At 35.0% G+C, this 24,507-nt stretch overlaps 1 protein-coding gene across 2 annotated transcripts in view; it reads right to left on the reverse strand.

Moving 5' to 3' along the window:
• Positions 1-21,813, reverse strand: part of LOC120082744 (probable serine/threonine protein kinase IREH1) — a 64,536-nt gene extending 42,723 nt beyond the window's left edge. The window contains exons 1-6 of one of the 2 annotated variants that reach the window (XM_039038028.1): positions 20,877-21,813; positions 14,660-14,724; positions 14,212-14,394; positions 12,748-14,121; positions 9,828-10,000; positions 9,405-9,651 (exon numbers count right to left, since the gene is read on the reverse strand). In XM_039038028.1, the coding sequence (XP_038893956.1) occupies positions 9,405-9,651; positions 9,828-10,000; positions 12,748-14,121; positions 14,212-14,394; positions 14,660-14,724; positions 20,877-21,585 (2,751 nt within the window). In that variant the 5' untranslated portion in view covers positions 21,586-21,813. The remainder of the gene's footprint in view (positions 1-9,404; positions 9,652-9,827; positions 10,001-12,747; positions 14,122-14,211; positions 14,395-14,659; positions 14,725-20,876) is intronic. The other variant, XM_039038029.1, reaches the window with a different exon arrangement.
• Positions 21,814-24,507: the final 2,694 nt, after the last annotated feature.

Consider the following 24,507-nt stretch of genomic DNA (forward strand, 5'->3'; position numbering starts at 1 on the left):
ACCAGCTGGACACCAAGCTGGTGGAAACAATCAAGATCAGCTGCAAGAAGTTCAATAAACACCTTAAAACCAGCATCAATTGCTTCAAAGAAAGCAAGATTTGCCTAGGAGGATCCAAGAAATTCCTTCAAGAATTCGAGAACCAACAAGACTACATCAAAGATTTGAAGACAGAGGAGTGCAGCTGCCAAATCCTGTTCATAATCATCAACATCTGCCGGTTTACCCACCGGACTCGGGGCACCAAATTTGTTGGGGCTGGATTATGATTCATTTGAGGATGAAGACTCGGCTAGTCCACAATGTGAGCAAGAATGATACATCCACCTCAAAGGATTTGCACGAGCACAAGGGTACAAAAATCAAGATTATTATCATGATTGGCATGGCCAACCAAATTGGAGGCAAGAAAATGCCTTTAAAATGAAGATCAACATATATAATGGCAAGATAAATATCAAAATCTTTTTGGATTGGGTGAAAAGCATGGAAAATTTCTTTGACTATATGGGAACCCTGGAACACAAAAAGGTAAAACTTGATTCTTTGAAACTTAAAAGTGGCACATCGAAGTGGTGGGAAGTGGTGGGATCAAATTTAGGGCAATCGACATTTGCATGGTAAAAGGCCTATAACTAGTTGGCCCAAAATGTTGAAACTAATGAAGAAGCATTTCTTGTCAGTGAACCATGAAAGGCTTCTCTACCATCAATTTCGACATTACAAGCAAGGAGCTCGATCAATTGAAGACTACACAAAAGAATTTCATTGTTTAAGTGCTAGGAACAACTTAGCCGAGAGTGATAGTCAACAAGTGGCTCGGTTCATTGATGGGTTGCGGCAACTCATCAAAGAAAAGGTGCACCTTCAACCCCTATCTTCCTTGGTAGAAGCAATGTCCATAGCCTCCACAATTGAAAAAGATGAAACCCTAAAATAGAAACGGTGGGCTAGCCGAAGGAGTAATTGGGATAGAAAGTCAGCAACAACCAGAAAATCCATAGCAGAAACTTCAAAAAGGCAGTCCAGTGAAGCACCTACCAAAAATACCAAAAACAAGGGGAAAGAAGTTGAATCTAAGGAAAGTCCCACTTTTTCTTCTAGAAATAACAATAATCCTTATAATAAACCTAATCTTGGCAAATGCTTTAGGTGTGGTCAAATGGGACACCTTTCTAATGATTGTTCCCAAAGGAAGAATCTCACAATTCAAGAACATGAGGATGAAGAAGATGAGGACTACTATGGGGAACACATCAATGTGGCCCAACCGGATGAGGGAGACATTCTTTCTTGTGTAATCCAAAAAGTCCTCTCGACTCCGGTAATTGAAACAAACCATCAAAGGCACGCGTTGTTTAGAACCCGTTGTACCATCAACGGGAAGGTGTGCAACGTTATCGATAGTGGTAGCTCGGAAAGCTCGGAAAACATGATGTCTAAGAAACTTATGCACCACCTTAAGCTAAAAGATAACCCACATCCAAGCCCCTATAATGTAGGATGGATTAAAAAGGGGGGAGAGGTTGTTATTAATGTACTTTGTACGGTTCCATTATCAATTGGAACACACTACAAAGATCAAATCATATGCGATGTCCTAGAAATGGACACTTGTCACATTCTACTTGGAAGACTTTGGTAATATGATAACCATACCAAACATAGTGATAATGCCAACACAAATGAGTTTGAATGTATGGGTAAAAAGGTGATCCTTTTACCTATTGATTTGAAAACTCCTATGAGCAAACATACCATCAATGAGAAGCACAAGGCAAACTTATTTTCTATCATGCCTTATAAACAAGCATGGGCAAATGCAAATACATTCAAACTAGCTTTATTTGTCCATGCCAAACCCGAGGCCTTATTACCAACCCCTATGGACAGCAAAGTGCAGAACCTTTTAGACAAGTTTCCCTCCATTATTAAGGTCTCAAGTGACCTACCTCCACTCCGAGACATCCAACATAACATAGATTTCATCCTCGGATCTTCTTTACCTCACTTGCCCCACTATCGAATGAGTCCTAGTGAATATCGAGACATTCCAAGCCATTATCCAAGATCTTTTACAAAAGAAACATATTCAACCTAGCCTCAACCCTTGTGCTGTCCCAGCGCTTTTAGCTCCCCAAAAAGATGGTAGAAGGCACTTATGCATAGACAGTCGTGCAGTCAATAGGATAACAATCAAATATAGATTTCCAATCTCAAGATTTTCATACCTACTTGACCAATTAGCCAGTGCAAAGGTATTTTTCAAGGCATATCTACATAGTGGATGCCACAAAATAAGAATTAGACCGGAGGATGAGTGGAAAACTGCATTCAAAACTAACCAAGGACTATTTGAGTGGCTTGTAATGCCTTTTCTTTTTTTTTCTGAAAAGGGAAACAGCCTTTATTATTCATTAAAAGAGTTTACAGGAGATGTGTACTTGAAATATAAAGGCAAAAGACTAAGAACTACAACCAAAGGATCAGAAGGCGCACCCGAGCATCTCAACTAGGTTAACACCCCCTTAGCCCCTCATCATATCTGACTCTACAAAACCAAGAACTAAGATCTAAGATAAAGGAAGCCTTACAATGCAACCAAAAGAGACTATGAACAAACAAACGAAAACTTACAAAAGCTACTTAAACAGTAGCTGCAATACTCAGAAATCAAAAACAAAGACAACAATAGAGACAAAAATCCTGAAAGCACGACCACAAAATTCTAAAAAGTAGTCCACTATCTTCTGAAACTAGCTGTCCAATTGAATGAATGCCTGCCAACTTAGACGTATATCTTGTAAGGAGTAGGCTTCAAAAGTTTTAGAGAGGGAGCACCAAAGAGAAGCATTAAGCTTTGCAACCTCAAACCGAGCAAACCAAGGAGTTTCCTTATCATGGAACACTCTTTGGTTTCTTTCAAACAAAATCTCAGCAAGCAATGCTTTTGTTGCATTAGTCCATAGTAAATTTGAATTTGTAATGCCCTTAGGGATGTCAAATGCACCTAGCACTTTTATGAGACTTATGAACCAAATATTTTTACCTTGCATCAACAAATTTGTTGTCATTTACTTTGATGACATCCTAATTTATAGAAAGACTATCAATGGCCACCTTACACACCTCCAAGAAGTATTCTTTATCCTTGAATCTAATACTCTATACATCAATCCTAAGAAATGTTTCTTTTTATGCAGCAGCATCAAATTTCTTGGCTTCATTATTGGACAAGAAGGTGTCCAAGCGAATCCTCAAAAAAATTGCAGCATCAAAGAATGGTCAATACCTACATCGGTCAAAGAGGTGCAATCTTTCCTTGGTTTAGCATCATTTTACCGTAAATTTATTAAGAATTTTAGCTCTATAGCTGCCACTTTAACTCATTGTCTAAAGAACGGTAAATTCATGGTCTAAAGAGACTTTGGATAGTTTTAATGCTTTAAAAGATAAGCTAGCCAACCCACCGGTTTTAGCCCTCCCAGATTTTATTAAAGTATTTAAAGTAGCTATAGAATCAAGTTTTATTGGCATAGAGGTTGTCCTCTCAAGAGTCCCATCCTTTGGAGTTTTTTAGTGAAAAGTTAAGTGAGACTAGACAAAAGTGGTCCACTTATGAACAAGAACTTTATGCATTGGTCAGAGCCCTCCATCAATGGGAACATAATCTTATAGGCAAGGAATTTGTTTTAATAGTCAATCACTATTCCTTAAAATTCATTCATTCTTAGAAAAACATAAACCGAATGCATGCTAGATGGATTTCCTTTTTACAAAAATTCGATTTTGTCATCAAGCATACCTCTAGAATCACTAACAAAGTGGCTGATGCCTTGAGTAGAAAGTCATCCCTCCTTACCATGCTTCAAAGTAAAATTATTGTCTTTGACCACCTACCAACTTGTTAAGAGAATGACCCAAATTTCCATGATATTTAGCAAACATGTTTCTCTAACTCTACTCCTAAGGACTACCACCTTTTGGATGGTTTTTTATTTTGTGGTAATAGGTTTATGCATCCCACAAGGATCTCTACGCAAGGCTATCATCATGGAAGCCCATTCAGGCGGCCTAGCAGCTCATTTAGGCCGTGACAAAACTATGAAACCCTTGTCACCCGTTTTTTCGGGCCTTCGCTTCGAAAAGATGTCAACAATTTAGTCAAAAGGTGCTTTACTTGCCAAATCTCCAAAAGGTCACACTTAAAACACCGGTTTGTATACTCCTTCCAATCCCTACTAACATTTAGGAGGACTTATCGATGGATTTTATATTAGGGTTGCCAAGGATACAAAGGGAGTTTAACTCCCTTATCTATATTTGTTTTCGTGGATAGGATTAGTAAAATGGCTAATTTCATACCTTGTAAGAAAATATATGATGCTTTGAACATTGCTAATATTTTCTTTCAAGATATTGTCAGGCTTCATGAAATTCCAAAGGCAATTGTGTCTGATAGAGATGTTAAATTTATGATTTTTTTTTTTTTTTTGGAAAAGTTTGTGGAAGCGTTTTAGCACTAACCTCAAATTTAACTCTTCAAGCCACCCACAAACAGACGGTCAAACAGAAGTTATAAACCGAACAATGGCCAATATGCCTCGATGTCTAAGTGGAAATCAACCAAAATAACATAACACTAACCTTGCACAAGCAGAGTTTGCTTACAACAACATGCAGAATAGATCAATGGGGAAATGTCCATTTGAGATTGTATACACTAGGCCCCCTCGTTTGACTTTTAATCTTACAACTCTTCCTTCTAATGTAGATATTAGTGAAGAAGCTGAACAATTTGCTGAACGTATTCAAGAGCTACACTCGGAAGTCAATGACCACCTAGAGAAAGCAACCACTACATACAAAGCTCAAACGGATATTCATAAAAGACTGTTCAAGCCGGGAAACCTTGTAATGATATATCTTCGAAAGGACCACTTACCAAAAGGAGCATACAACAAACTTAATGACAAAAAGTTCAGACCATTTGCTATACTTAAGAAATTCAGTGAAAATGCTTACAAGATCGACCTCCCATCTTCATTCAACACAAGCAATACTTTCAATGTTGCAGACATATCTTCCCTTATCAAGCCCTAGATGAGTTCAAGCTTTCAACTTAAAACTCGAGGAGCTTTCACTTTGGAGGAAAGTAATTATAAGCATTCATGGAAGAAGCAAGTTTGGTTGGCATACCAATGGTAAATCTTCCAGCAGCCTTAGAAGCCCCTGGATTAACATCTCAAGATTCTGGTTAAAAGTGGACTCCTTGGCAGCCTTCAAAGTTGGTAACGGTGAAAGGGTAAGCTTTTGGTGTGATCCTTGGTTGGATTTGGTTCCTCTAAAAGTCTCATTCCCTAATCTCTTCTCCATCTCCACCAAACCCAAAGGTTCATTACAAGACTATTGGGATGAGACTTCAACCTCTTGGACTTTTCATTTTAGAAGACTGTTAAAGGATGAAGAGGCAGAAAAATTCCAGCTCCTAACTGGAAAACTCTATCACTGTAAACTTAATTCGCTTCCTGATAAAAGGTGGCCTTTAGAACCAAGTGGGTTTTTCTCAGTCAAGTCTCTTGTAAAGCATCTATCCTTCTCCCCAATTGGTCCGCTACTAGAATCACCCTTATGGAAGTCTAAGAATCCTAGAAGGGTAAATATACTGATATGGATCATGTTGAACGGCTTACTTAACAATGCAGATATCCTCCAAAGGAAGTTACGTACTCGCTATATTTCTCCACAGGTTTGCTCTCTTTGTTGGGTAAACTCAGAATCTCTCTTACACTTGTTCTTCCAATGCATTTTTGCAGAAAATTGTTGGACAAATCTATTTAAGTGCTTCAATGTCAGCTGGGTTCTTGATAATGATTTTAAGGCTAATGAGCTTCAACTCTTGATTGGCCCATATTTGAAGAAGAAGCCAAAATTACTTTGGACCAACGCAGTTAAAACTTTATTATCAGAACTTTGGTTCGAAAGGAATCAAAAAGTGTTTCAAGACAAAGCTTCTATTAGCTCCTTTAAATTCGATATCGGCCATAATGCCTCCTCTTGGTGCTCTCTTTCCAAAGCTTTTCAAGACTTCTCTATACAAGACATCAACCTCAATTGGAATGCCTTCATTTTCCCACTCTCTTGATTTTGTAACAGCCTAGTTATGGTTATTAATTCTCAGTTTATCTTTCGGTTGTAAGCCTTGTCATATGCAAGGTCTTCTTTATATTGTACTTAGCTATGGAATTTTAGTCCTTCTAGGAGATGATGAGAATGCTCGAGAGGTGTCAACCTAGTTAAGATGTCCTGGTGCATTTACTGATCCTTTTTGCGTTATTTAGTGTTTTGGATAGTTTTGCTCTTTACGGTTTGTTTCCTTTCATACACTTGTAACATCTTTCATTATCTTAATGAAGTGGTTTGTTTCTTGTTCAAAAAAAAACTCAAGGATGAGTTTAATTCTAAAGGGTCCGACTTGATGTAGGGATATTAAGGGTATTTTGGGCATTTATTGTAGAAAGGGTATTTTGGGTATTTTTTGCAAAATGACTGATTGTATTCTCTTTTTAAATTTAGTTTTAATTTTAAAATAGGTGTGACAAACCCTTCTCTTTTGGGTCTATTTAAAGGAGGCTAAGTTAGTTAGTTAATTAGGTGTGTATAGGCCCTTTCACTTTGGATCTATTTAAAGGGAATTTATCACTCATTTTAATTAAGTAATAAAAACTTTAGCTCCAAGATTTTTCCAAGACTCTTTAATCTTCACCATTATGCCTTGTGGTTTATTAAATTGTGCTTCAGTTATGAGAAGAAACTTCCCCCTCACAGCTTATCCCCATATATATGCCCTCTATGTATGGCCGCTTCGGATGACTTGCAGCACTTGTTCTTATTTGTGGATATGCTGAAAAGTGTTGGTATCGTTTGTTTGCTTGCTTCAATCTTAGCTGGCCTTCAGCAATGTTTTTGGTGACAATGTTTTGCAGATTCTTATTGGTCCAAAACTTAAACCGAATCCAAAATTACATTTTTTTTTTTTTGTACCAAACGGATCAAACCAGTGATGAGTGGAACGAGTTGAAGCCTTAACTCAGCCGCACCACTTAGCCAACAAGCTACAAACTGTTTTTTACCGAATCCAAATTTACTTTGGATTAATGTGGTCAAAGCCTTGCTTGCAGACATTTGGTTTGAAAGGAACCCGTGATCGTCTTATCAATTTCCTTGACAACGGCCTTCTCAACATCTAAGGGTATTTCAAATTTACAACCTAAGAGAAAGTGACATTTTGAACGGATTTAAAGGCTAAGAAGACTTTCATACTTCTGCTGATCAAGGATCAAAACATCTGCCAACCTTGTTTGTCAAATCCAATAGATACATGAATATTTTTGCTCCCCGAACTTGGCCAAAGTGCACACTCCACAAACAAGCCCACTGATGAACAAAACTTAGATAAGGGAATGACACCATCATCAAATCTGGTTTTTTTTCGAGAAGAAGGCATAAACTGGGCAGAGCAACAACTCAAACACACGGACCTCTAGCCACCTTACCATTGGCAACAAGAATAAGATCTTCTAGTTATTGCTCAAGTTTCCACAAAGAAACCAAACCCACCAAACAAACACAAAAGAACTGCTTATTAATGCTACAGTTATTGATTTCCATTAGATCAAGGAGAAACAAAAGCTGAATTACCTGCAAAACGAGACAACTTAGAGAAAATAAATTGACCAAAAAAGGTTGAAAGGATGATCGGAAAATGAAACTAGCCGTCGGGATTACTGATTAGGAGAAGAGAGGAGAGAGGAGAGAGCATACTTACCTTTTTTAAAAAATGATTAGATGGAATGACATGTTATACGCACAATCTAGTTTTACGGAGCCATGATGAAAAATACAAGAATGATTTGTGATTAATTCTAAACTTAGAAAATTGAAGGATGACGTCAAGAAGTGGTTTGCTGAATATGAAGAAAAAAGGAAAAGAAATGAAAAAAGCCCCATTCCTAAAATGAACTTTTTTCTATGACAAATCAGATAACAATGATTTGTCTCCTCTTGCATAGGAAATCAAGGAGATTTTTTTTAAAAGGAAACAATACTTTTTCATTGATATAATGAAAAGAGATTAATGCTCCAAAATATAAAATATCCAATTAAATAAAACAAATAGAAAAGAGAATCACAATGGATGAATTTGAAGCAAATAATACGAAAAGCCTACAACTAAGAAGCACCAAAATCTTAAAAAGAGAGCCCCAAAAGAAGCTAAGAAGCAAACCAAACTAAAATATTGGAGGAAATGTAGCCTTTTTTTTAGGCATCGAATGATGTAGTAGGATTAGGGTAAATTACGGTATCTTTGATAAGGACAACGGACCACCACATATTTCCACAATTGTATGATATTGTTCACTTTGGATAAAACCCTCATGGCTTAGACTTTGGTACCACCTAAAAGGCCTCATATCAATGGAGATAATTGTCCACACTTACATACCCTTGATCACTCCCTTCCCTAACCAATGTGGGATTTTGTTCGCACTCCGAAAAATCCTCCCCTCGAACAAAGTACCACTTTGAGCCTCATTGAACATATCCGTCCACTCCCAACCCTGAGAGCTTGCTCTAAATCTCAATGCATCTCCAATTCATCTTGAGTCAACTTGCTCTTCTACCCCCAAGGCACATCCCGTTCATCTCAAGTTAATATCCAAATAGAGCATACGAGCACGAACACGAGCACAAATCACACTTGCTCTTATCAAGGTAGGGGAAACCAAGACTACCCAAATAGAGCACGAATGAGGCTCACTAAATTTCTTCGTTCATAATTGAAGGATTTCACAATATAGCTAGATTTAGACCAAGGCTCTAGTATCAATTGATAAGGACAACGGACCTTTACATATCTCCATAATGATATGATATTGTCCACTTTGTGTAAAAACTCTCATGGCTTTGGTTTAGGTACCACCCAAAAAGCCTCATACCAATGGAGATAATTATCCATACTTGTATACCCATGATCATTCTCTTCCCTAACCAATGTGGGATTTTGTTCACGGTCCTAGCAATCTTGCTCGAATCCTTAATTGATGCGAACAACTTCTGATGCTCCTATATCATTTTTGGTAATTCATTTCAGTTTAACACTTTCAAATGTAGAGAAATTGTATGCATGCACTACAGGCTAAGAATATTATCCTCCATGAAATATGGAAAGTATAATTTGGAATAAGAAAAAAGATTATAGACATCATAGAAAATTCCTAAAGAAGAAGAAGGAAAAATAAATGTCGTTGAATGATGAACTCATCACAAGCATGGAAAAGAAGAGGCCAAAAAATGAGGTAAAACGCTGGGAACATTATTTAAGCATCAGTCGGAAAATTAACCTTTATTGCAAAAAGGTCCCCTGTTGTCCTCTTTTTAGCCAGGAAAACCCGACCAAATGCCCCACGGCTGATTGGTTTTATAATCTCAAAGTCATCAATTGATGTACGGTCCTTTGAAGAATGGATGGGACTAGTTCTTAAGCTACGAACAATGTCATCTTCAAGAGGAGTATCTTCATCAATAACAGTACTTACTATTTCAATCTTTTCATCATCCACCAGCTCACAAAGTTGCAAATACTTCTCCCTATAAAATCACCAACCATCAAAAGTCAAGCAAAATCTAAGGCAGTATACACATTCAAGAGAATGTTAAAAAGAAATTTGGCATGATGGGAGTCATTAGATACAATAGAACGCCAACACATGGTAAAGTAGTGCATATTACTTTGAAAATCAAATTTATACTGCAAACATACAGACCGGATTAACTTTTCAATGCGAGTGCCAAAAGTTTCAACTGTCAGTGCATTAAACTTCCTGCGATTAATGACAACTCTCAAGTCCTCAAGGCATGTCAGCAGATATCGCATCGAGCAATCATCACCCAGAGGTGTATTTGCTGAACAGCGTGCAATATCTGCAAGATCACTGATCTGCAAAGATAGAAAGTCCTTGCTCATTATTGGACAATAACTTATTCATGAACCTTGAGTTAATGATAATCATGTTTTATTCATCAGAAAAGCAGTATTTTATGTTTACAGGAAACTTGTGTTACTCATAAAGATCTTAATTGTGAAAGAACTACATGAAATTCTCCATGATTTATGCAGGACTAAAACATTACCACCGCAACACCCCCCCCCAAAAAAACATCAAAGTAGAATATGTTCGTGCTGTCCGCATACATCAAGAACTCTTTTTTAGCAATAGTCTTACCCAAGCACCTCCTTTATTAATTTTATAAAATGGAATTTACATGGCAGAAGTGACCAAAAATAAATGGAGTTATGAGAACTCTAAATTACTATGGTCAAACACAGTTAAAGCTATCCATTCAGAGATCTGGTTCAAAAGAAATCAAAGGATCTTTCAGGATAAGTCTCTTCTATGGTCTGCTTACTTTGATTCTGCTCGGGTTAAACTTCATCCTGGTGCTCTCTTTCCAAGCTCTTTGCAAAACTTTCTATTCAAGTCTTGTGTTTAAATTGGAATACTTTATCTTTCCTGCCTTGTATTGTTGTATCATTTCAAGTTTTGCTTGTTTTATGTTTGGTTTCATTGTATCTTGAACATTAACCTCTTTCCATTAAGTAAATGAAAAGTTATGTTTCCTTAAATAACTTTTAATTTTGATTTTTTATAAAGTCCGTTGTAGATTAAAGTAAGCAAAAAACCTCCACAATATCTAACTTGAGTAGGAAACTGAAAAAGCAGATGCTGCAAATCCTCACTTTCAGCCAAACAAAGAGGAAAAATCGAAGGACAAAGACAATGATTCAGAAGCTTGCATTGTAAGTGGATGAACAATTAAGCATGCCATGAATCATCACCCAAATGATGATATTTATACGCATAGAACTTTTAGTTTTCTACAAAACATGATAAATATCCTTTCCCATAAAAGCCGAAGTATCCAACTGCTTGGATAATGATTTAACAGAAAATCTACTAGAACGATCCAAGCTCCAATATCGTGAATTTGAACGACCCAAAATTCTCTAACTAGCCAAGCAACCTAATAATTGCTGAAATTCTGAAGCTTCCTCCTCCTTAAGCCTCCAGCAAAAGGACAAGTCCCAAGAGGAGGTGGTTGCATCCGAATGCTCAGACTGAACCCTTAGGATTAGAAGTAATATTAAATAGCCGAGGAAATTGGTGTTTCAAAGGGCATTCAGCATTCCAAGAATCAAGCCAAAAATATATTCTTCTCCCCTTTTTTTTAAACGGAAACAAACTTTTCATTGATATCATGAAAAGAGGCTAATCTTCGAATTACAATGAGACATAATAATCAATATAATCTAGAAAACGAGGGTTTTTTTTACAAAAAAAATCACGAAGAATACAACATGCATCTATATATAGAGAGATAGACTCACAAGTCGTATATCGGGTGATTTTTTTTTTTTTTTTTTTGCCCTTAATGTAGCTCATTCTAGAAATACATCTTCCAATGGGAAATTAAACAAATTACAATATATTTACACCATCATTTTGTATTTGACTATCTAATTGTCCAATATTATAACGAAAAATGAATAATGCAGTAGCCAGAAGCATAGTAAAAAACAAAATGTAGTAGCCAAAAGCAGTGTTGTACAAGAATTTAGAGCCTTAGCACATGGTATTTGTGGAGATATATGGTTTAACAGAATACTTGAATTAAAATTGTCTCAAAAGACTCCCATATGGATCTACTGTTTTGTTATCATCGCCATAACACATAATCTAGTCTTAAATGTAGTATTTCATAAAGGAGAAGATAGATGCAAGTGTAATATGCATTTCTTAGCTTCCAACAACTAATCAAACAGCTGATATGTTAACTAAAGGTCTTTCTTTTTTTTAAGAAAAGGATACCAAGATTTTTCATTATTTTCTCAATGAAAGTTGATTTTCCTATTAAAAAAAATAATAATAAATAAAGGTCTTTTCTTTTTTTTCTTTTAAAGAAAAGGATACTAAGATTTTTCATAAAGTGGATGAAAAGAGGCTAATGCTCAAAGATACAAGAAATAAGAAGACCTTGTAGTTGTTTTAGATAAGTAAGAAGAAATACAATAATATTCTTCTTCTATCCTAAATTCAAGTCGAAAACCCAAACAAAAGAAAATACTAAAAATAAAACAACCAAAAGTACGATCAACTAAAAACAAACAATGAAACTCTCCCAGTTCCTATTCAGGTATTGGATTGAGTAACCCTTAAAGTACTATGCTTTCTTATAATTACTTTCTACGTAGTATAAGAATTAGAAGTCCTCACAAAACTACACAAAACAATGTAGACACTTTTTATAGAGCAGCATTTTTAAGTTCAGTGATTATTCAACAAGTATAATCAACTTGAGTAGTTGAGTTAGGAAGCTTTCTTCTTATTTTTAAATAAAGTTTCTTCACTGTTTTCTTTTTCTGGAGTTTTTACTCTATATTGTTGTAACATTTTATTCGTAATTTTTTACTGCTGTGATACAGAGGATTTTCCGTTAAGATTGTTTCTCATTACTAATATAATTTGAAAAATAAATTAATTAACTTATTGCTTACTGGAGAAAATATCTACACTACGGTTTGTTTCCTTACTATATTTTGGCTCCTCAAAGATCTCATACATGCCACAGGGTATATTTTACAATTAAAAAATGTCGAAAAGAAATGAGCATTGACATAAAGGATACCTGCGTAAGATCGTCATGTTCGTAGTATGCACCTTTCCCAGCCAGAAACAAGTCAAACTGACTGGTTCTTGGTGTTAATAAGGGAGATCTAGGAGTCATGCTACCAGCCGATGATGTTGTCATACCTTGATCAGACTTTGGACCAAAACGAGTTTTACAAGACATGGAAGGTAAACCTTTTAAGTCATCCATAAATACAGAACTATCAGTTTCATGGAAGCAATCTAGCATGTCTTCTGAGCCCCTGCGGGACCAATCACTATGCTTTGGGGAAATATCAGATTCTTCGGTCACGCTAGAATTTGAAACTTTTGCAACATCCGGACTTCCTACATGCTGAGAATCCTTTTGCGTAAAAGACTCGATCATCTTCTCTAAAGTTTCAGCAATTCTGAGTAGACGTTCATTAACACTTATACCCTTTTGATCACATCGATCAGCAACTGCACAAATTCTTGAATGATCTTCCACATTTGCTGTAGGAATTTCTTCTTCACAAATGCGACAAATTATTGAACTCTCATCAGATACAGTTGGTTGATCACCCCAACCCCAAGAAGGCTTATGTTGGTGCTTTGTAGGTTGGTCATGAGAATCTCTGGGCGGATGAAGCTCAGAAACCTTGGCAGCAGCCAAATCAGTTTCAGAAACACCCAACCCGATTTTTGACACATTCAAAGATTTAAATTTCTTATTATCACCCCGATCCTTCAAAGTAGGTTCTTTCACACTTTTTGCTGCTGGAGAAGGCAATTTTTTCCAAGAAGCCATCCGGCTTCTGCCAGTAGGAGATACCAAATTCTTTGAAGTATCATCGGGAGATGTTGAGACATTATTCCCAGGTAGTATATTGTGTTCTCTGCTCCAATCTAAACCATGCTGCTCCTGGCTGTAAGATTTCCTGGAAGAAGCTGTCTTAGAAGCCTTGGCTGCACTAGAACTTTTCATTTCCCTTCCCATAGCTGGAGCAATGCGTTTATCAGCAGAATGCAGATTTCTCGACTGACGAAGCTGAAAAACATTTTCATCTTCAGCTAACCCACTTTCTTTATGGAACTGCAGCAACCTCGTACATCTAGTGAGAATGAACAGCATTCGAGTATGAAGTTGTTTCAGCATGCCAGGAGGAAGTTCTTGGCGTCTATCATCCAATTCCTGAACAATGCTTTCACACTGAAGCCAAAATTCACCAGGGGATGACATAGCACAGCTGCGAGCTAAAACCAACAAGTCTTCAATTGTCTCTTGCCACTCTGGATGAGTATCCACATTCTTTTCAAGAACTCCAACCAGATCAGCAGCAAAAATAGCCAAGTCAGAATTTACTTCTTCCTTTGCCTTGTCAAATTTTGCTCGTATCATAACTAAGACCTCCTGCAAAAAATGTAATCACAAACAGCATAAGCTTCAGGAGACAATTTATTATGGAGCTAGAAAATATCACACACAGAGACAAGATAGCACCTCCAAATTATTTAGACGACGTGACTTCCAAAGTGGGAAAGGTCGTACGCCTTTTGAATTTAGTTCATGGGAAAAACTTTTGATATCTGCAGGATACTTCCTTCGAGGAGCACTTGTGACTCGGAGTATGGCTTGAAAGCGTGGAGACTCGGACTCCTTTGGATTTTCACAATCATAAGAGGACTGGAAAGAGGAGTATTAATAACAATCTCAAGTACCTCACAACATAAACAAAAAGGTGAGTTCTTTTATATATCAGAAAAGGAATATTCTTTTTTAAAAAAGAAGGGAGGAAAGAGAGAGAGATGGGAGAAAAGAAGAAGAAGAAGGCAACAGCCTATAGGAAAATGTGAGATATATTAAACTCAAAGAAAATATATGAAAAATTATCAATCATGAATTAGAAGGAAGGTAGCATTGAAAAAAGTTTATTTTAACATTACATTACCTCTGGTGTACAGAAATCTAAATTTCTTAATCCTTCAGAACATCCCCATGATGATTCATAGCGTCCTGTAATGTTAATCACAATGTGTTGGACACAAATTACACTAACTTTCCAGTTAAGCAAACATAACTACCTCAAAAAAATGATACATCCGCCAGCAGACAAATAAAATGATGCAAGATTACATGTTGAAGGAGTCCATAAAATGGCAAGTAAATAAAAAGGAACAATAGAGACAGACTGCATGCATCATAAAGACTACTCAGACTAGCTTGGTTAACTTTCCTTATCAACCACCTCCTCAGATAATCTGGCGGCCCCTTTGGATATAGTAAGAAAGGATTGCATTTTTCCTACCTTTGTTTCTCCCTTAGGTTTTTTGGAAAAAAAAAAAAAAAATGAAAACAAAAAGAAGAAAAAGTTCAGGATACAAACTCCCAAAAGGAATGAAAAAGAAAAAGGAGAGATACAAAACAGCAAGTAGACCCATAAAGAGAAATAGACATGTATATAAGCATTAATAGAACAAAGAGCCTTTTCAATATCTTCGCCTGAAAGCTAAGGAGAGCTTGCAAACAAAAAGTGTATCTATGGAAAAAGTCTCCACCAATCACTGAACCAAAAGCTGTCACAACCTTCAAGCTTGGGCTTTCTGGGAGCCAATGGTTGATAACTTAGAGCTAAAATAGATAAATGGGAGGAGTCTTCAACTCTTTAAGGGATATAAATAAACTGACTCTATCGATTATAAATTGCTTGCCCATTTATTACTCATCCCTTCTTCAAGCTCCCATCAAAGTCACCATGTATTACCTTAGGGAAATCGATAAGGGACTTCATCTGCAATGGTAATAATTTAGGTGTGTACTTAGTGATTTGGAATTAGTCCTCTAGCCTACACAATATGGAGGCCTTGACGGGGTCTTGAGGTCTTCTTTCAAGTTAGGGAACGATGTTCTTACGATGAAATTGCTTTTTTTTTAAGGAAACAAGACTTTTTATTGATGAACTGAGAAGTGTCTAATGCGCAAATTACAGTGAAACAGAACAAGGAAAATGAAGCAAATACAACTAACTAAAGCCCATAACTAGACTAGGCTATAAAAGTAAAGCAAAATGAAATACAACTCAACACGGAACAAGATGGCTCTTGAAAGAAGACCGCTAAATCTGAAACTATGAAAATCAAGAACCATGTGATGAGTGAGATTCACACAGAAGGATAGCACTTTATGGATAGAAATTATTCTTGGCATCCATAGGCTTGAAAAAATATATATAGGCTTGAAATGTTATGATGGTAAACTATATAGGCTTGAAAAAAATATATATATTCTTGGCATTAGTCTCTTGTCATTTTATCAATGAAATGTCATGTTTCCTTTTCAAAAAAAATGTCAAGGCGGTAAACTAAACCTCCCAAAGGTTCTAGGAAGGGTAAGCCTTGGTTCCAATAGGGGTAAAAATTATTCTTTAAGTACTAATTTGCTTCATTGTCAATGAAATTTATTTCTCCTTAAAAAAATGATGACAGATTGGTGACAAGACCCTTAACTAAGGCTCTTATGGTGGAAGCGCACAATCATCAACATTCCAAAAGATAAATTTCCATCACAGTTCTCAAAGCGCAATGTGGACTCTAAGGCAACAAATCTCTAGATTACCTTAAAGGTTTGTTTGTTTCACAAGTTTTGCCAAGGAATTTCAAACAAACATTTAATATGTTTCTTTGTTTCACAGGATTTCATTTTTTGTTAATGAAAAGAGACTATTTCTCTTGATATTAAAATCCAAGATATTATTATCCATGAAACTTTGAAACTCATCTGACACAGATTTTCTAACGCCCTTTATACAGGTGGGATTTATATGTTTGGAAGATGAACAATAAAAATATAGTCTAATTAATTAATTAATATCAATTAATCATTACTATTAGTTTTAATTAATTAATTACTAAATAAATACATTACTCATACTTAATAAATTTCAATTAATACATTTGCAATAAATATTTTATGTTATCTTAACTATTTAATACAAAATTTTATTATTAATTATTAATATTGTATTTATTTAATTATTTTTAGTAATTAACTAAAATAATTTAATTAATGTTTTAGTGTTTAATATAAAAATATTCATTCATTTTTTATTAATTGATTAAATAATTAATTAATATAACAATATATTAAATAATTCTTAATTTAAACTATGACTATATTAATTGTTCTCTTAAAATAATTATACAATTTTGGTTTCTATGTATAAAAATGGTAAATCAAACATAGATATTTTGGGCCTGGTTGGTAGGCAACACAGACTTTGTTTTATTTTTTCAAATTCACAAAGTTTAGTGAATATGTGTATGATTGGTAGTTTGAATTTTGTATTTTAGAACTGTTTTCTAGATTCTACTTTTGAAAATTGTTTTCTGGATTCTGTAATCCAAACAGCACAAATTTTGAAAACTTTTGTATGTTTTCAATGTATCCAAATTTTGAATTAAAGATTTTAAAATGCAGAGTTATATTAAAAATGATAAAAATAATAACAAATAAATTATTTCTGTTATAAACTCAATTATTCTTGTTAAATTAAAATAACGTAATATATTACATTTTATATATTATATGATATTACAAAATAATAATTATACAAAAAATTTAACATAAAACAACTTCATAATTTAATTAGTAAGGGTTCATATTCAACCTAGCATGTAGCGAGTAACTAAATATATTTTCAAACATCTTTTGAAAAATTGTTTAAATTGGAATTTAATTTATAAATCTGTTACTAAACACATATCTGAAAACATGAAATGCAACTTTGTTTTCTTTGAATCTCATGTTTTCAAAATTCTGTTTTGAAATTGCCTACCAAACAGGCCCTTAGTTTCGAGACATTAATTATCATGCATATCCAAACATAGACATTAGTTATCCCAAATCCTTAAAACTCAGACATTTAAAATCCTAAATATTTAATATCTCTACCTATGAAACAATATTTGCGATCCAAATGGGTCGTAAGGGCAGAGGTGAAAATTTTTTTGTTGTTTGAGTGAAGCAACGTATAGTTAATAAAATACTAACAAAAATATTTATACCCATTATATTACATATTTTTTATAAATAAATTTTTAAATTTTAAAGGGAAAAGATCCTAGAAATTGGCAATTTCAATTTGAGAATGGTTCTAAATGGTACCTAAGGCTTCTTGGACTATTAGTAAACTAACAGAAAAATGGAAAGCAAACAGATTAATTGTTCTATTTAAGATGGAAAACCCTAACGGTTGTCGGCCCTTCCCTCCTTCTCTTAAATCCTAGACGTCAACGCTTTGCCTCCGTTCACCACCGTCTCAATTATTGTTTGCTATCCATTTCCATCCTGTCGTGTCCCTAGTTTGTCCATTCTTCAACCACCCTCCTTTCTCCACCATGGCAATCCCTAGTCGTGCTCCCTTCTCACGTCGAAACCTTAGCTCTTCCGCCATCATTGCCCATTCCTTTTGTCGGAGCCTCAGATCTAATCCCTAGTTTGTCGAAACCCTAGCTCTCAAGTTCCTCTCTTTCTTTTGATGTATTCTTGGCCCACCCCCGCTTGTCCTTGTCGGAAGGAACCTTATCCCTCTTTTTTCGTCACAGCCTTTCGCTGCCACCATGTAAGTTTGTCATTCTTAGTTTTACGCTCAATTTTTCTTCTTTCTTCAATGGGCTTCCTCTAAAGTCTTCAACTGTGTTGTTCAATATTCTTCAAATTTCATCTCTGTTTTCATGGATTTTTAAAGTTGTTGCACTCAAAACATATTCTACCATATTTGAGGAGAATGGTTTAACCTATTTGGCGAAGATGGGAAGTCAACAAAACGTGCCTATTTCAGATACTTTTTTGCATTGTTTTTTTATATAAGATATGAATGGTATATTTCATATACCCCCCCCCCGCTCCCCCAACCAAAAAAAAAAAAAAATCGAACGAATAAAAGCCTTCGAATTGTTAAAAATCATGGAAAGACTGTAATTACAAAAGAATTTGGTGTAATTTGTACACCGCCAAGAGGTTGTGTGTTGCACAACCACTCAAAAAGAATCAAAAGGAGCAAACTTATCTTCTAAAATTCTGCTATTTCTTTCTTTCCAAGTGCACCATAAGAGCGAGCGAGTAGCAAATCCCCAAAGGATTTTGCCTTTGCCACCGTAGGCAAAACTATCAAGCCCATCAAGCATCCAATCATCAACTTTGTTAGGAAGGCAACATATCAACCCAAAGGTTCTAAACAAAAGAGACCACCCGTTATTGGCAAACTCACACTGAAGGAATAAATGATCAAGGGTTTCCTCATTTTTCAAACAAAGGCAGCAAATAGAGGGGCAAAGGGAGGACTATTTTGCGTTGGTTTGAAAATGCTTTAGTTGAATTACTTCAATTTTCAGTTCATTTTTTCTTTTAAAGGAAATTTAGAGATGATTTTGGTTTCATCTACTTATCCAAATTTAGATCATCTTTTTGCTGCCATTTGAGTGCTCTGTTTGGCCTTCCACGCAAGGAAAAAAGTTGGTGCAAGTTCCTACTGGCTTCGACAAAAAAGGTTGGATGGTGTATTGGGAAATGTATTTTGGTTGGGACAAAACTTTTCAGTCTCCTTCTTGCAAATTCTTTTGGCCATGATTTATCTTTCTTTTAAGGAAAAAAAGGAGGAATCTTCATTAAGTGAATGAAAAAGATAAGAAACTAAGGCTCAAAACACAAGAAAAAGACAAAGGCCAAAAGAACAAAAGACACACAAAAAAAACTAAAAAGATAGAACAAGAAAGCCAAACAACTAAACCCTATGAAGAACAAAGACAAAATAAAACAAATCAATAATAAGAAATCATTCAATTGCATGGTAATCCTAAGTCTGTCGTTTTGGGTAGAAATGTTAAATCCATGATTTTTTTCCTTTTTTTTTTTTTTTTTGAGCTCCTTGTGGAAAGTTCGACACCAATTTACTTTTCATCACCACTTGCCATCCTCAAACCTATGGCCAAACCAAGGTGACTAATTGCACGTTGGGGAACTTGATTCAATGTTCAAGTGGGAACAAACCTAAACAATGGGACTTTTGTCTTCCTTAAGCTGAATTTCTTTTCAATCATATGACCAATCGTTCCACAAGGAAGTCGCCATTTGATATCATTTATACTAGCTCCCTCATCTAACTATTGATTTGTCTAATCTTCCTTCGTCAATTGATGTTAGCTTGGAAGCAGATCTCATGGCTTCAAGGATTAAGGAGTTGCAAGAGGAAGTCACAATCACAAAGTATCTTGAGGAAGCCAATGCATCTTACAAACGTAAAGCAAATGCTCATAGACAACATGTTCTTGTTGTTGGCGATTTGGTCATGGTCCATTTGCAAAAAGCTCATCTTCCAGCTGGTCACCACAATAAGTTGACAAATAAAAAGATTGACCCTTTCTCCATCTTGTCCAAGCTTGGTCAAAATGCCTACAAGATTGATCTTCCCCCCTCCATGCCCATCAGTCTCATCTTCAACGTCTCAACTCTTTCTCACTTTCATACTCTAGATGCACTTTCCTTGGTTGCTTAAACTTTGGACAAGTTTTCTTTTCAGTGGAGAGGTTTGATGTAGGAACATTCTTTGTTTGTAGCCATTCTTGCTTGTTCTTAGCCCTTCTTGGCTTTCTTGCATTTCTTTTGGGTTTAGGTTGTTTAGTTCTTGGGTTTAACCTTTGTTTTTGGTGGTTTTTGTCTTTCTTATGGCTAGTGGCCCCACAACTAAAAAATAACAATTTCATATCTTATTAACTCCTTACGCTATGGGCCCCACCACTACGCAAATCCCCAAACTTCATAACTCCACTCCTTGTCCCCAAACGCCCTCTAAAGGTTTAGTTAAGCTTTTCATCTTTTTTACTGCTTGTTTAACGGCCTAATGCATTTGTTAACTGCCTTCATATCTATAAATATGAAGGAACTTAGTCTTTTTAGACTACTAATGAATTGAGGTATTTTTTCGAACCCCTTGTGTATATTCAAAGGAACGACAGTATTCGTCATAAGTCATCCTTGGATAGTTTTGTGGAGAATACTCTTTGTACTGCCTTCAATCAGCATAAAGAGTAAAAGCGCAATTAAAAAAGGTAATAAATGAAAAAATCACAATATCGACAAGCTTTTCAAAATTAGAGGCCAGAAAACAATACCGGCTTCATTGGATGATTCGACATTCTGTAACCGAGGCTGTCCTAACAAATTTGGACTCCGTTCAGTAGATGGTGCATTACCAATTGGCATACTGTCGGAATTGCTAGCATTGTGAATATGGCTTTTAACATTGTCCTGAAAACCCAATCTTTTCTGACTCGCCGCCTCTGTCTTCCCCCCACTAGAAGACCCCGACCATGTTGAACCTGAATTCGAGCCTGAGCTTCCATCACCGCAATTTCTGGAAAGATTGCTCGAACCCAAGGAGCCCTTATCACCTTTGAAACCCAAAAAGCTCTCCTGCGGCAACGGGCCTGATCTTGTCTTTATCCTATTCAGTCCAAGGGATGATGCCAGAATAGGTGAAACCGATGAAGCCACGTCCTTCACATCGGCCGACTTCTTGGCCTTCGGTCCCAAGTTCAAGCCGGATATTGAGTCAGACTTCGAGGGCGTCTCGATCGGCAATGGAGCTTGACTGTCTTTTCGTTTCCAATCCTTGCTCCGGGAAGCATCTTTCAGAACGGTACCTCTGAAGCTGCTGCTGCTGGGATTAGAAATCTGGGGTTCATCTTTGGCGGCTGATTTGTTCTTCTTCTTGTCGGATCTGATGGGCGAATTGGAACCAAGGAACCGGGGACTGGATCCATCAGGGCTGGAAGAATCGGACTTCTTCGAGGACGAGAAAAACCTGCCTTTGAATACCATAGCAACCGCGTTCCTAGTGTTAACTGCGGTATGGAGGAAGTGTTCAAAATCGGTGCAGTCCCTAGCATAGAGATAGACACAGCTCGCTCAGAGTGACATTGAAGACTATGATGCAACTAGAAATAGAAAATTTGGAGAAGTTTGAAAACAGAGAGACGAAAGTAAACGTTTGGACTAGACTTTAGGTGGAACGACATCGAACGCGGGGAACGCAGCCTCATTATTGATGAATTGGGTTGTATTGAGTTGATCCAACTCAATTGTTAATTTTTCAATATAAGGGTCTTTGTTTAGTATAGAATTTGAAAAATAAAAAAATCAATAAAAATAAATTTGTATTTCATGTTTTTAAATACGTGTTTGGTAGCAAAATTTAGAAATTGGATTATAATTTAAACAATTACAAATTAGTTGTAGTTACCCACTAAATATTAGTGGTCAATAAACTATTATTAATTTATTTATTAACGTATTTTATGTTTAAAAAAATTGTAAAATTATTATTTTGTAATATTATATGATTTATAGAATAAATATGTCCCCATAGTTTGGAAGAAGTTGAAATTCAAATATTATGGTTAATTAGAAATTATCCCCTGTGGTTTGATAAAAGTTTCATAAATAGTCCCTATAGTGTGGCTATTTAAGAGGACTTTACAACTTAAAAACACTATATATATGAAGTTATATCAAACCATAGAAATTAAAATCTAAATTTTAAAATCATATGAGCTAACTTTTTAACTTTATCTAAATCATAGAGGACCAAATTTAAAATTTAACCTAATTTATAATAGGTTACATAATAAATATTTTAATTTTTAAAAAATTTAATTGAGTTTATAACATGATGTCTTATATTTATAAATATTTTTATTTTTATTTGATATAATTATGCATTTTTCAAATTATGGATGTAATGAAAACATAAAATAATGTTGTTTTCAGAATTTGCACTGTTTGTATCACAGAATTCGAAAACAGTTTTCAAAAATAGAATTCAAGTTATCTATCAAACACATATTCACTAAACTCAATGAATCTGAAAACATAAAACAGAATCTGGATTGAGACGCTAAATAATCTTTTATTAAAAACAAATCTAACCCAACTCAACCATGAAACATTTGTGTTAGGTTGATTCGCGTTATTCAGGTCATTTATTGAAATTTTTATTTTAAAATGAGGTAGAATACTAATATGTAAAAATTTGATTTAATTATTTTCATATATTGAATTAATAATAAAACTCAAATTCAATCGATTTAACAAACTTTTTTCAAAGTACTAAAAAACTATTTTTAGGAGTTGTTGAAGAATAAATTATCCAAAAAAAAAATAAAATTAAATAAAACCATGTCTATATGATTGTACAAGTAAAAAAAATATACATTTAAAAGTTAATATATAATAAGTTCAGGTTGGTTTTGATTATTTTAGTGACCCATGAACCAACTCAACTCATAAAAAAAAGTTGTTTTAAAAAAAAAAAACACATTTTTATTTAAACACTCTTGATAAAAACTAATTAAAATACACTTGAAAAGCTAGGTTGAATGGTTGTCCAAACACTATGATTTCTTCCAAAATGACTTATTTTTTAAATTAAATAATTGAAAATGTATTTCAAGTACACACTTAGTTTAGGATAAACACTTGAAAACAATTTTTAGAAAAATGGTTTTTGAGTGTTTAATGGTTAATTTCTTTCTATTTGTATAATTCTTAAAGTTATCAAAATGCCCTCAAAAGTCATCTATCTCACTTCCTTTATGTTATCGTGGCTACCACTACCCCTCCATCGCCCATCTCCCACCAATCTTAATTTAAAAAATTCTTAATTTGATTAAAACCTCATGAATGGCAACATGAGCACAATTGGCTTGAATGTGCATTATCAACTTTAAAGTATGAGGATCGATCCCCTACCTCCCATATCATTTTAAAAAAAATAAAAAAAAAATTAAGAGATATTTTCGATTCCAACTCATAGTGGTCTATAATAGCCCACTCAATAGTCGGGGTGCAAAGAAAATGGGTGGTTGCTTAAATGGCAATTAAGCCCAAAACAATAGCATCTGTAGCACAATAATTAAACAAAATTGTAGATATAGCACAAAAATATACCAGAATATTGAAAGAGTCCAAAAAGTCCCATGATTTTTGCTCACTAGTTTTCGTGCGCCTATTTATTTTTTCTCAATTTGAAAGTTATCATTGATAGCTTCTATCATCAACTATATCATTGAAGCTTCTATTAATTGAAATCAATTTTGAAATATTAATACTCAAGATTGTCAATGGCTATAAATGATAGACTTCTATAATTGGTTATTAACTTTGAAAGAAAATCGTCAACTTTTAAAGATCAAGCTATATTGTTAGTATGGAAAATTATTAGTGGTTATCACTGATAGACTTTCATCAATGACTATCAACTTTAAAAATCTAACTCAAAGTTATTAGTGACTATTGTTGATTCTTCTATCATGGTTATCACTGATGTTTCTAAGTGGTTATTGAATTCGAGAGAACTATGTACTTTGAAAGAGTAACACTTAAGGCTATCAGTGATAGCTATTAGTGGCTAACGATGATTCCCTAATACATTTTTATCGATGACTATCAATTTTGAAAGACTAACATTTAAAAACTATTAGTTGCTATTACTAATGGACTTCTATTAGTGGTTATCAACTTTGATTAGCTATTCATGGTTATCAGCTAAGTTATTGAGGTTCAAACAATGTTCTCCATTAATGTGTCATCTCATATTGGTTTCTTTCTTTATGATTATGATTGATCATAAATCTTTGATTATCAATAGTTATCAACGGCTATCAACTTTCAAAGATTAACACTTAAAGCTTTAATTGAGAAATCTATCAGTGACTTTGCCAATAGACTTTTATCACACGCTAT

Source organism: Benincasa hispida, chromosome 8 (genome assembly GCF_009727055.1).
Source record: "Benincasa hispida cultivar B227 chromosome 8, ASM972705v1, whole genome shotgun sequence".
Taxonomy (NCBI): Eukaryota; Viridiplantae; Streptophyta; class Magnoliopsida; order Cucurbitales; family Cucurbitaceae; genus Benincasa; species Benincasa hispida.